Here is a 14,570-nt window from a genome sequence, read left to right on the forward strand (position 1 = left end):
TTAGATAACATAAAGTTCACATGCTCACTTTTATTCACTTTATTTTACTGTCCAGAATCCTTTTTTTAATATGCAATCAACAATACTGGCTTAAAATGCCAAACATTATTTGTTGTTAATATTATTTGGAAAAATATCAAAACTGTTAAATTGTTCACTCATCTTCCATACGAAGGTCTTCTTTGATGTCTTCAGGCATTTTAAGACTATAGTCATCCGAACTTGTGACACAGTGTGTTTTAAGCTTTTCGATCTGTTCTTTGTATTCGCCTGACCCTCTTCCAAAATGTTTGTATGCTATTCTTAATTTTGAAGACTTAATTCTTTTTGATTCCGGCTTCCAATCATTGGATATTTCTGTAGTAATCATCTCTCTCAAGTGTTTCTTGGTAATTAATACAGATACATCCTTTTCATAGTGTTCATGTCTTTTGCATGCTCTGATTATTATTGCGGTTTTGGATTCGTCCGATATTTCATGACATTCGAGAGCGGATACCCTTGTGTCTAGATTAAAGTTGGCTACCCATCGTATGCATAGTTGTGTCAGGGCATTGAGATGAAATCTTTCTGCAATGTTCAATTACTTGCATGTTTCTTTACAGCTTATGGATTTTTTGCTTTTTATTTTACGCCTGATCAAAGAAATCAGGCAATCTTCACATTCCGCTGTCAGATTCTTTACTTGATACTCTGATGCCAAAGGTAGAATTGTAAGAACAGTATCATCTACAAGCATAAAGGCAAACGTATATGTATATTCATAGCATAACATCACGTTTTACATACAAAAATCTTACATATAATGAAAGAAAGTTCGCATATGATACAATTATAAAACAAAAGCTCACAACAATTTTTTATTTCAGATGTAAATGCTAGCTTTAATCCATGAATCAAATGACAAAGTGATTGCGTACTGAAAAAAAAACAATTAGACAGAAATGAATAACGAAATATTAAAAAAATATCAAGAACTGAAAATAACGAGTGAGAAAGTGATAAATATGTTTTAAGGAATATCTTAAATTGAAATTTCATGTCCACGCATGCGTTATTTCCCCTTGCATATCCAAATGCGTTTGACAGTCGCGCATGAATACTTGTTTTATCTTATTAATACGTCATTAATAGAAACGCTAGTTTCAAGCCACACGCTAATTGGCTTTGAATATAACTCCTAAAAGTTCAAGTAAACAAACAATACTACATAATAATAATACTAAATAAATAAAATAACAATGGGAATAAATTACTTGCATATCAAAAGGGTGATAAACCAGACAATTAAAAAATTTGGGATCCAATGACCTTGTTAAACACTGTTTATATAATTGATTCTGGAAGTATTGCTAATAGATTAAAAAATATATCAACAATCTGGCATCTCAGCCGTAACGCAATGCGGGTCGTTATCTGAGTTTTTTTTCCAAATACAACGTGGCTGTCGTCAGGGTGATCCCCTCAATTGTTTTATTTTTATTTTATGTGCCGAAATCTTGTCTCTTAGAGTCAGGGCAAACCCGAATATAAAAGGAACAAAAATCAATAATACTGAATATAAGCTATCGCCATTTGTTGATGACACATCTATTCTCCTGGATGGCTCTGCAGAATCCCTTAATGAAACCTTAAACGAATTGTTGCTTTTCACATTGTGCTCTAGTTTGAAAGTAAACTTTGACAAAACAACAGTGGTTTGGATAGGAAAAATTAAATTGAGTTGTGACAGTATCAAAACTAAATGGAAGTTAATATGGAACCAGCAGACTTTCGATATGCTTGGCTTCACTTTCCATGTTGATCTCAACAATATGATCAGCCATTATTACACGGATAAAGTGTCAAGAGTTAAAGCACTGATAAAAAGCTGGTCAAGAAGAATATTAACTCTAATTGGTAGGATACAATTGAAATTGAAACCAATGTTTTGCCAGTCATTACCCACTTGTTTGTTTCACTTCCCAATCCATCACATAGAATGTTGATAGAACTTAATGATCTTTTTTTATCTTTGTGTGGAATGGGATTTCGAAAATTAACAAAAATATACTTAAAGAAGCACCGTCGCACATATGCTCATAGCTACCGTGTGTGTAAGTTTCAAGGTTCTAGTGCTTATAGTGTAGGAGGACATAGTGGCAGACCACGCCCACACAATTATTTTTTTAATATTACTTCTTCATTTATTCACCAATTGACTTCAAATTAATACTGAACATCTCTTATGACAACACGGTCTATCTCGATCATCTATGTTACGTCCACATTACCCACCCCAGGGCCATTGATAAAGGAAAAAGAAGCTTTTTTCCCGTCCTCTTTCATTTATCGAGATGTGCACTGGTACTACTTCCCCGTACCCCCCCCCATTTTTTTTTCGTACCAAAAAATTTTTCGCACCCAATTTTCTGTTCGTACCCAATTTTGTGTTCGTACCCAATTTTTCTTTCGTACCCCAATTCCCCGTACACACAAGTTTTTTTTTCGTAACCAAAATTTTTCGTATACATTTTTTTTCGTAACCAATTTGTTTCGTACTTAAAAAAAAAATCGTACCGAAATTTTTTTTTGAACCCTAATTTTTTTTTCGTACCCATTTTTTTTCGTACCGAATTTTTTTTAACTACCTAAATTTTTTTTTGTACCCAATTTTTTTTTTGTAGTATCCAAATGTTTGTTTGTACCCACATTTTTTTCGTACCAATTTTTTTTTGTACCCAAAATTTTTTCGTACCCAAATTTGTTGGCATAATTTTTTCGTACCCTAAATGTTCGTACCCAACTTTTTTTCGTACCCAAAATTTTCGTAACCACATACACAATTGTGGTTATGTAGATAAAGCATCGTCACACAGTTCAGCCAGTACTTTGAATCTTATTTGTCATTGATTATCCCCACGCTCCGAATTGGAGGGGTGGGATTATGTGGTTATCTCCGCCGTCTGTCCGTCCGTCCGTTCGTCCTGGCCACTATCTCATCCTACTCTAATAGCACTAGAACCTTGAAACTTAAACACATGGTAGCTATGAGCATATGTGCGACAGGGCACTATTTGGCATTTTGATCTGAACCCTGGGTCAAAAGTTATCGGGGTTTGGGATGGGGCCGAGTCAAGGATTTTAACTATTTTTTTTTAGGTCATTTTACATAAACTTCTTCATTTATACACCGATTTACTTCATATTGATACTGAACAACTCATATGACAATACGGTCAATCTCAACTAGGCATGGCCCCATTACCAACCCTGGGGCGCCACGCCCACACAGACCACGCCCACCTAAAATTTTGTTTTAACACAACTTTTTCGTTTATTCACCAATTGACTTCAAATTAATACTGAACATCTCTTATGAAAACACGGTCTATCTCGACCATCCATGTCCACATTACCTACCCCAGGGCCACGCCCACATAGGCCACACCCACCACAATGCCTTTTACTATAACTTCTTAATTTCTTCACCGATTCATTTCTAATTGATACTGAACTTCTCTTATGACAATACGGTCAATCTCAACTATGCATGGCCCAATTACCAACCCTGTGGCGCCCCGCCCACATAGACCACGCCCACCCAAAATTTTGTTTTAATATAACTTCTTCATTTATTCACCCATTGACTTCAAATTAATACTTCACATCTCTTATGACAACACGGTCTATCTCGACCATCCATGTCCACATTACCTATCCCGGGGCCCTACCAACATAGGCCTTGCCAACCCAAAAATGCCTTTTAATATAACATCTAATCGGCGTGGGGATACGCGTCGGCCTCTGCCGCGCTACTTCTATTTTCTATTGTGATAATTTCCGTTTGCGTATACAATTTTCTTTTTAGTCTGTATCATCTGTGAAGAAAGGTTATACTAAATAGTAAGGGTGTCACGTTTAAACGTTTAAACGTTCGCGTTTTGTGTTTTGCTGAAAAACGTTTACCAAAACAGTAAACGTTAAAACGACAGTAAATATCAATATAATAAATATTGGGGTGCAAATAACGTAGCCGACTAGCCGTACGAAGTATATCGATGACAAACTGCGAAATCCGGGTACTTGCGCTAAATCCGGGCTACCGAATTCGGAAATAATATATTTCTGATTGGTTAGCGGATGGCACAGACATGAACGGAAACTAAAGGAAAATCTTCGCTACTTTCCGAAAATCTTACAACTTTGCAACGAAGCAGTGCATATGCCGACATCTTGAAATATTTTAAGTGATTGATTAGCCAAGTCAAACACTGCGGTAGCATGTTGAAAAGCAATATTTTAACCAAGTTAATATTTTGAATACGTTTTTGCTAGTTAACTGGTTTTTCATTTTCTGCGGTCAAACGATATCCGCATTGTATTTCATATGAAAAATACGTGCATTTGTTTCGGATACAGTATTTTTCATTGATTTAACATTACTTTCGACGTTCTTTAAATTGTTTTTAAAAAATGACGAATACACATGTGGTGATTCGGATGGTCTGTATAATAATATTTTATGGATTTTTGGTATGACGCCATTGCGCGAATGGGATATGCACTGAATATTTCTTCCGGAAATAAAATACTATTTTCAGTTTGGAAATGCGATGGTACTGATGCTTTTTAAATGGACATAGGGATACCGTTTAAACGGTAACGTTTCGTTTATTACATTTCGTTTAAACGTTTAGAAAAATCAGTAAACGTGACACCCTTACTAAATAGTATTACATTTCTAAGAATATCATACAGACGTACGAGAAATAGTATAATTGCAGATTTTTGTTAAATTTCATTTCGATGACCGTAAATGAAGATCAAAAGGCTTGCTGATTTATAGCAACGGAAAAAGCCACATTTTTATTACGAACTGTTATAAGTATATACTAAGAAGTGACTAGTTGCTGCGATTCATATTTTTTTAAGTGTTTGTGTTATATTTTGAGAAGATGCCTAAACATTGGAAACAAATTGTTTGTATTTACACCAAGTTTTGCGACAAAGAGGTTAAATTTGTCGATAAGACAGAATTATGTATGCTTTGTGACATCTATGTTAACAACCATGTTGTTGTGAGTGTAATGGTTGTTTGTTAAATAGTTTCAGACTTATCATATCAGCAGGCAGTTCGGAGGTTTAATTTTTAAGTCACGCCCAGCTTGTACACGCCATTTGAAATCATGGAAGATATAGTACCGAGGAAAAAGTGGATTTGTTTTTTCATCATTCCCTCCCACAAGATGGTCCAACCAGGTTTCAGTTTTCTTATTTGCTTTTTTATTTAAACGGTTTAAATGTATGTTTCTTTGCCTTTTGAAACAGTACTTTATCATTCCTATATAGAGTGTTTACCTGATAACTTATCTAAGAAGCGGTAAACAATTGAAATACTGGGATCGTATAATAAAGATTCATTATTTTATCATTACATTCAAGACACGTATCTATAAAGTATTTTGGTATTTTGCAAGCTCGGATAAAAATATGAACCGTTTGAAATCTACAATATTTGCATAAATTAAAGCACAGCATAGCCTTTACATGTTACGAGTGTTTTATTTATTTGAAATAAAACTTTAAATATAATACTAATGTTAATTCATTGGTTTATATCATTCGAAGTTTAGTATCCATCAAACTAAGAATATACTTTCTCACACAAAACAGTTTATTTTGAATGTAATTTTGTAAAACTATGAATAATATTGTAGCTAAATAAGCACTTTTCCATGACTTATTTCGTTAATATAGTTTTTATCATTTTCTATGCATTGTTAAATTATTTATGTTTTTAGGGGGGAAGGGGATTTGTTAACTGCTACTTGCATACAATTTCGTGGTTGATTCAATTTAAATTATGCATTAAAATATGCAGGTGACTGTGTTACTTATAATTTACGTAATAATTCAAATACTACATAAAATCAATACTTAATACATAGCTTTTATCGAGGTTTATGTGTCACTCCAACTTAAAGTAATTGTATAGTGTGTTTGTTTTAAATTTACAGCCTCAGTAATCAGAATAGGTTTTCTTTAAGTCTAGAAAGACAGACGATAACTCCGAATGGTGATTTTTCCTGACGCATACAAAATTAGATTCATAAAGGAAACATGTTTTTGAATGTTTACCCATGATTTTAATGCCATTGAAAATCGTGGTTGTTATATTCCCTTATGATGGACTGGCTGGCATTATGGAGGGCGGCGTCAAGCAGGTAGTTTCCGTTACACATCCTTATATTGCATATAGCAATGTTGGTGAAAAGTCATGCAACCAGCTGGGTCAAGATAAAGGAAACAGTTTCTAAACAAGCAATGTATTTCCTTAATGGCTTGAGTTTTTACGTTGTGATTGTTATTTTGTTTCTTGATAGCAGCTATGGTGGGACAAGGAAAATATTTGTTTCCCATTTATCTATCCAATGTGCTTAACTTGTGATTCTGACCTACTGCGAATCAGCATTACTTAGTAGTGAGCATGATATTCACATGTTTATATGTCTAGTATATATATGCCAAATCTAACACTCAAAAACTTTACTTACTTTAAACTCATGCGTAAGACTTTGTTTTACGTTGTGTTATTGATGGCTGATGACTATCCTTTGTATCTGACTATTATAAAAATTCTAAGATATATGACTATTTTTCAACGCATTCATCGGTAAGATAGTTTAAGGAGCGTTCATGTGTCAATGGGCTGGTGTTTGAAAAGTAGAAAAGTATTTTTTTTAGTTTGTCTTATTTGATGCAAACAGCAATTATTACTATTGAGCGACTTAATTGCAAATGTGCTGAAATCCATTATTATAAATTATGGTCAATGGACGAAATAGTGATTGCGTCTTTCATGGGCCTGGTTCAAAATTCATGCTTAAATGTAAGTTCAATCAATGTTTTCATTTATATTATATGCATTTCCATGACATGATGGAACACGAGAGGTTAATTATCGTGTAAAGGATTAATTGAAACTTAGTCTCATTACATAATATATTATTTAATAATTATTTAATAATTAATTTGCAGATAATATCTTGCCTTATATAGTTTTACTTGTTTCGCAATAAAAACTGTTAAATGGCGACCCTTTAATGCTTTGCATTATTGGTTTGCTTGGTTTATCCTTATGTGTAGTAAAACACATGGAATTATTTCATATGTACTGCACCTGTGCTTTAAAACGCATATAACTAGTATGGATGAGGGTACTAATAATCTCAAAATGTTAAGAAGTGACAGAAATCACAAGAAGAAAAGTCAGAAAGTGAGAATCTTTCTGGTTTAAGCGTCAAATAAAACAGTTGTTTATTTTTAGCATGTTATGTACATATATTGATAATTTAAACATTTGTTTTCATTAATTAAGTTTAATATATATGCAAACACGGAAATGAAGCCTTCGCAATTATATTACCGAACGAATAATATTAATCAAACATTATTCAATTTACCTGTCACACGATCTCTATGATCAGGGTAGATACATCGTAAAAACGAAAGAAATGACTGCAGGTCTTTCCCCGGCAGGTCGATCCCCTTTTGCGATTTCTCTGCGAAATCTCCAGTAAACATTACTTTGAAGACGGGTGAGGCAATGGACAACACAGACTTGACAACCGGAATACTAGTGCCTTCAATTATTAGCACTACATCGGCAATACCACTGGAGTCTCCAAATATGCTCACATCGATTTCTTCTTCCGAGTCTTCAGATTCTGACGTCGTACTGTCTACCTGTACACAAAAGTGTTATTAAATAACATGGTTTCTATTAAAACATTACAAACAGAATTTCGTTAAAAAGTACCGTTTTAGGTTAAAGACTTTAGTTGTTGGATGCTATTTTTTAATTAAATGTCAATCATCCATATTAATGTATGTGTATCTTCAAAAAATCTGCATAAATTAAACAAAGGTCGCAACAAACTGCAAGTTTGCCTTGGTCGTCCATTAGAGACTTGATAAGTTACTCCGTCGTCACATTTGGTTTCCATTTAATATTTTGTAAACAATTCATGAAAGGGCTTTTATATTGCACATGGTGTTTGTTTTGTATTTTTCAGTTGGCCAAATGTCAATGTCACATATGTCATATTAAATAGTTTTTTAATATCATCTGGAAAAAATCAATGACTTTTTAATTTCACATGTTTCACATGGTGAATGGTATGAACACGGACAATACTTTATTGGTTTTGAGTTAAGATCATGATAAAAGTGGTAACGCATTACAAAATATATTTGTGTATTTTGGGGGATTTGAGCCTGTTCAATTATAATTGACACATTGAAAAAATTCAAAAAAGTGTTTGATATCCACAAGAAATGGTATTTAGTACTTTTAAATTCGTGAACAAAAAATATAACGGAAATATATAACTGTATTATCTTTTCGTTACTGATATTTATATGCTTTCAGACTGTTTAGCACATGTCATTTGTACCTCGTATGCATCTCCTTTATTTTTTACCTTAAATAATCTTTGTTGTAGATTATTCCTAATACGGATGTTTCAGTAAATGCATTTATTGACATTAATATTTCAACAATGGCAATTTGTACGCATACGTGAACAATGCTAAGAAATATTTATTTCAAAAAGTCACTATATTCACCTTCGAATCCACCTCGATTTCATCAAGCACTCTGACATCTTCCATGTTTGTGTATTTCTGCAAAATAAACTTAAAATATATGAAGTGATTTAAAGAGATTTGTTAAGAAACTTCCAATCCTTGTTTCTGACTGAAACAATAAAAACTATGATACATCAGGAAACGGAATTAGACTCGAACACATTTCACGACACATTATGGTAATTATCTTTTGTAACTACCTAGTCAGCATTTAAATTTGATACGATTTAAAAAGTTAAAACATTCGAGAACAAATACAAGTGAATAACTTGGCGTGTTTCTTTTGTTTTCGTTTAATTTTGTGGGAACACGTGAATCGTGTATATATTAAAAATGGCATTGTTCATGTTACAAAGTGGTTGAGCGGTTAAGATCTGTTCATCATAAGGACACCGGTTCGAATCCTGTTGAGGCTGAAATTACATGTGTTCTTTTAATTACTAGAAATTGTACTTGAGCTCTTTGGTTCAAATCTTGAAACGTTACGATAGTATGTACTAAATGAAAAGCATTAAGAAAACCAATGCGGTGAATATGTCCTAAATATTAATGCCTTTTCCGGACAATGTGTTTATGCGCGTGTACTCTACAACGTACGTGGCCACTTTAATTCGGATACACAAACATAAGCCCTGATAATAAAACAAAGTATCAAAATACCGAAGGGACGTTGACAAAACTTTACTGAAATAACATATGCCCTTGTTAAAACTATTGATCTAAATCTAGATTGGAGCGTAAAGCAAATTACTATTAGATCTAGCCACACGATTGATACTCTTGGGCAAATAGCAAATCGATTAGCATTATTTCCAGATATTATATTCATTCACATACGTTTTTTTTTCCTTTATGTTTATTGTGTTGAAGTCAATTTGTTTTAAAAACAAAACGATCTGTTTATTAGCCGGATTTTTTTCGAAAAAATCTCGGCTTATAGATTGATGTTGTCGGGCGGGCGGGGGGGGCGGGCGGGCGGGCGGGGTGGCGGCGTGCTCGAAAATGTTAAAGTTCTTATTTCATGGTATAACTTTGGTATGCTTGGACCTAGAGTCTTCAAACTTGACATGAAGGTTGGCCAGGATTAACAGATGACCACTGGTCATTTCAAGGTCATTCATTTGAAGGTCAAGGTCACTGTGACCTTCAATATAAAAAATGTTAAAGTTCTTATAACTTTGGTATGCTTGGACCTAGAGTCTTGAAACTTGACATGAAGGTTGGCCATAACTAGTTAGTAACCACTGGTCATTTCAAGGTCATTCATTTGAAGGTCAAGGTCACTGTGACCTTGAATGTAAAAATGTTAAAGTTCTTATTTCATGGTATAACTTTGGTATGCTTGGACCTAGAGTCTTCAAACTTGACATGAAGGTTGGCCAGGATTAACAGATGACCACTGGTCATTTCAAGGTCATTCATTTGAAGGTGAAGGTCACTGTGACCTTCAATATAAAAATGTTAAAGTTGTTATAACTTTGGTATGCTTGGACCTAGAGTCTTGAAACTTGACATGAAGGTTGGCCAGAACTAGTAAGTAACCACTGGACATTTCAAGGTCATTCATTTGAAGGTCAAGGTCACTGTGACCTTGAATGTAAAAATGTTAAAGTTGTTATAACTTTGGTATGCTTGGACCTAGAGTCTTGAAACTTGACATGAAGGTTGGCCAGAACTAGTAAGTAACCACTGGACATTTCAAGGTCATTCATTTGAAGGTCAAGGTCACTGTGACCTTGAATGTAAAAATGTTAAAGTTCTTATTTCATGTTATAACTTTGGTATGCTTGTACCTAGAGTCTTCAAACTTGAAATAAAGATTGGCCAGTACTAGAAGATGACCACTGGTCATTTCAATGTCATTCATTTGAAGGTCAAGGTCACTGTGACCTTAAATGTTAAAATGTTAAAATTGTTATAACTTTGGTATGCTTGGACATAGAGTCTTCAAACTTGACATGAAGGTTTGCAAGCACACTTAGATGACCACTGGTCATTTCAAGGTCATTCATTCTAAGGTCAAGGTCACTGTGACCTTGAATGTAAAAATGTTAAAGTTCTTATAACTTTGGTAGGTAAAAATGTTAAAGTTCTTATTCCATGTTATAACTTTGGTATGCTTGTACCTAGAGTCTTCAAACTTGACATAAAGGTTGGCCAGTACTAGAAGATCACCACTGCTCATTTCAATGTCATTCATTTGAAGGTCAAGGTCACTGTGACCTTCAATGTTAAAATGTTAAAATTGTTATAACTTTGGTATGCTTGGACCTAGAATCTCAAACTTGACGTAAAGGTTTGCAAGCACACTAAGATGACCACTGGTCATTTCAAGGTCATTCATTTCAATGTCATTCATTTGAAGGTCAAGGTCACTGTGAACTTAAATGTTAAAATGTTAAAATTGTTGTAACTTTGGTATGCTTGGACCTAGAATCTCAAACTTGACGTAAAGGTTTATATTTGTGACCTTAAATGTTATTGTTGTTCATGTATATGCATGCATTCAAAACATAACACAAGGTTTGCTCATGCCTTGAAAAGTACTTACATTTCATTTTGACCTTTGAACAATATTTCAGTAATTTAAGTATTGCATTGACAAAAACACGAAAGGTACTTTCCTGTCATTTAAATCAAAAATCCGGCTTCAATGCGGTCATCTCCGACCGCGGAACTCTTGTTTTTTATGCTCTATGATTATTAATTAAAATTACAGTATTCTGGCTAGTTTGGTAAAATTTGAGCGAAAAAAAACTGCGAGTAGCAGAATGCTGATTTTCTTTCTTATTCATATCATCCAGTATTTTACTGATTGATAAAGCGTGTACGTTGACTATTTTGTAATAAAGATACATAATACACGTATTGTTAATGTGTCGATATATAAAGATATTGTGTGAGATTCAACTAACCTGACTAGATTTAAATATTAAATATTGTAAATAATACATTATCTTGATGGTTAAACGTGGTGAAATCTATAGAACAGATATAATATCATGTCTAGCATAATACAATTCGTTAAATCTATGGAATGTGGTACCGAACAGACAGTATTAAAGGACCTGCCCCGATAATCTTTAAATGATAAAACACTTAATACTGACCCTAATTCACGTTCAGTTTACGTTGCTTCTTTATTGTTTACAATAATATCAAATTTAATAACGCAACATTTAGTCATTACGTAATTGTTTCTTCCTGGCTGGCGGAGTCCCATTAAATATTAAACTAATGTAAACTAAAGTGAGTTAGAAAGTGTTTACCGATCCCACTTATTACAGGTAATCTATTAAGGCATATGTGTTAATTCAGTTCTCTAGCTGGTAAATGTATATTGTGTTGACTGTTGTTTCAAAACAAATTTTATACAAGCACAATTCTTGCATGCATAAAGGTAAAGGGCAAACGTCATAATATTTGTCGAAATAGGACTGGTCACAATATATTTAATACTTCTTTTAAAGGTTTGTTTAAAGCGGGTATATACGATCTTGTAAAATATTTATTTATTAATATAAAATGTGTAAAAACTTATTATACATATATTTCAATATGAACTAAAATAAAAGTTAAGAAGAACATGTGTCGAAAAATGCTAAATAAGCCAGATATTTAATTCTGAAATCGAAAAAGCGGTACAGCCGAATTCGCCAGCATGTATATCATGCATGTACGATGTGAATCTAAATTTAGTTTAACGGTTCATTTGAAATTCCTGCAGCGATATCGATTCATACGACACACAAACACTTACTAAAAAGACGAATGCATCGGTTATTGTAGGAAAATAATTACGAATTATCTTCGTCACAATCGGCTCAGGGCCCTAATTTGTATTTGCTGTATTTTATGAAATTCGTCTTAAATGTATCATTTTTCTTGCATATTGTGTGTTATTATAACATATTTGTATCAATATTTTACAATTCAGCACATTTAAAAATCGTATATACCCGCTTTAAAGGCTGACCTATATAACCACTTGTATATTTGACCCAAGACTGCTTTGAACGTCACATATTGAGTCAAACAAGTCTTTAAATCAATTATTGTGATAAGTAGTTCCTTAAACATTTTTTTTCATAACAACATTTTAAGTGACATTGTTTTCAATGTGAAAGAAAGTATAATCATGCAACTAGTGACTTGAAGAATATTCGAGAACTGTGGGCCTTTATCAGCATAAAACAAGAAGAAAAATGCGTACACAATACCAACACAATATGCCACATGGTGTAACTGAAATCAAAACTCACTGCACAGACAGTAGAAAATCCTACCTTAAATTTGATCACATCTAAATATTAAAGCCACACACCTTGAAATGAAATACATGGCATAGTAAATTTAAGTATAAATAAGAAACATATTTTAACTATGCCAATTAGAATATATCTGGTGTTGACAAGGTAGAAATCCGTCTCTTTTGCGCTTTAAAACTTAAAAACTGTCGCGTTTATCGAAAATGGACGTATACGTCTAGAAATCCTACTTTCGGTTTTAAAAGCGGTACCTTTTGGAAAATAATTAATTACTTGCTAACTAGGCTATAGATGTAATTTGATATATCTCAATTAGAATATATCTGGTGGTTACAAGGTAGAAATCTATCTTTTTTGCGCTGTTAAACTTAAAAACATTTGCGTTTGTAGAAATGAAGGTATACGTATAGAAATCCTACTTTCGGTTTTAAAATTTAAAAAGATAAACTACTTGCTAATTAGGCTATAGATTTAATGACATTTTTGCACACTTTTAAGTTGTATCTATATGTATTGATTAACGTGCACTTAATTTTAAGGTGTGTGGCTTTAAAGTAGATCATAACACTGATACAGACATCTGTAAATATTCACCTTTATATTAAAATATAGTCGTATATTGCGACAATTCAATTTCAAGCGATATGTAATTGCAGGTTAATTAATTACATAATATTAAAAATAAAAAAGTCACTAACGGTTACGGATCGTTCATGAATTATGAACGACCTCTGTATTAATCATAAAGTAATTAAATGTTGGCCATTTAGTCACTGGAGGCTGTTTAACAAAGTTTTCATTCTTTCGTTTTTTGTACACGTTTTTGTGGTTAATATATGCATTTGTATTGTAATGAGCTGTGCAATGAAATACTTCAATAAATACGTAACTCTTAAGCTTAAAACTGTATTTGTGTTATAAAATATTACCTGCTTGGTACCTCCTTGTAAATCCTTCTCTTGTACCAAAGTTCGATTGTGAGGAATATGTTTAACCTGATTAATACTTACAGCAATTATTGTATAAATTGTGTTTATTATACATGCAGATGTTCGCATTAGATTTTCATCGAAATAACCAGTAATGTTTATAAATAGCCTGTATTCATTGGCTTTCCGTATCCTTAGGTTGTAAAAATTAACTTCCTCTTTTGATATCCACGTCAATTTAAAATCGTTAAACGTAATGCCACGTATAATAAATGGACTCAACGCATGATCAGTCTCAATCGTGCTTTATCGGCTATCTCCGGACGCCTACATCGGCTATCTCCGGACTCCTCCGTAAGATAGGCCGATTTAAGCAATAAATCGTCTGCTGATCCAGAGTGGCTCAGTCTTCATTATAAGGCTATATCACGCCGGGTATGCGGATATTTTTATAACAGATGTCACTTTGATAACAGAGAACAACAACAGCCACGCAAGAGAGAAGAGTTTTACAGCTTTTTAGCTCACCTGAGCACAATGTGCTCATGGTGAGCTTTTGGGATCACCTTATGTCCGTCGTGCGTAATCCAACGTCCGTCGAGCGTCGTCAACATTTTGGATTGTTAACACTCTAGAGGCCACATTTTTGGTCTGATCTTCATGAAATTTGGTCCAAATATTTGTCCCAATGATATCTTGGTCGAGTTCGAACTGGATCTTGTGAGGTCAAAAACTAGGTCAC

General features: G+C 33.5%; 1 protein-coding gene across 1 annotated transcript; it reads right to left on the bottom strand.

Moving 5' to 3' along the window:
• Positions 1 to 427: 427 nt before the first annotated feature.
• On the bottom strand, positions 428 to 14,117 carry LOC127861423 (BTB and MATH domain-containing protein 36-like). The gene is made up of 4 exons (XM_052399897.1): positions 13,829 to 14,117; positions 8,611 to 8,667; positions 7,446 to 7,728; positions 428 to 729 (listed from the first exon to the last, which is right to left on the bottom strand). Exons 1-4 carry the CDS (start codon positions 13,955 to 13,957, stop codon positions 584 to 586), a joined length of 615 nt encoding a protein of 204 aa, XP_052255857.1. The 5' UTR covers positions 13,958 to 14,117; the 3' UTR covers positions 428 to 583.
• Positions 14,118 to 14,570: the final 453 nt, after the last annotated feature.

Source organism: Dreissena polymorpha, chromosome 16 (assembly GCF_020536995.1).
Source record: "Dreissena polymorpha isolate Duluth1 chromosome 16, UMN_Dpol_1.0, whole genome shotgun sequence".
Lineage (NCBI taxonomy): Eukaryota > Metazoa > Mollusca > Bivalvia > Myida > Dreissenidae > Dreissena > Dreissena polymorpha.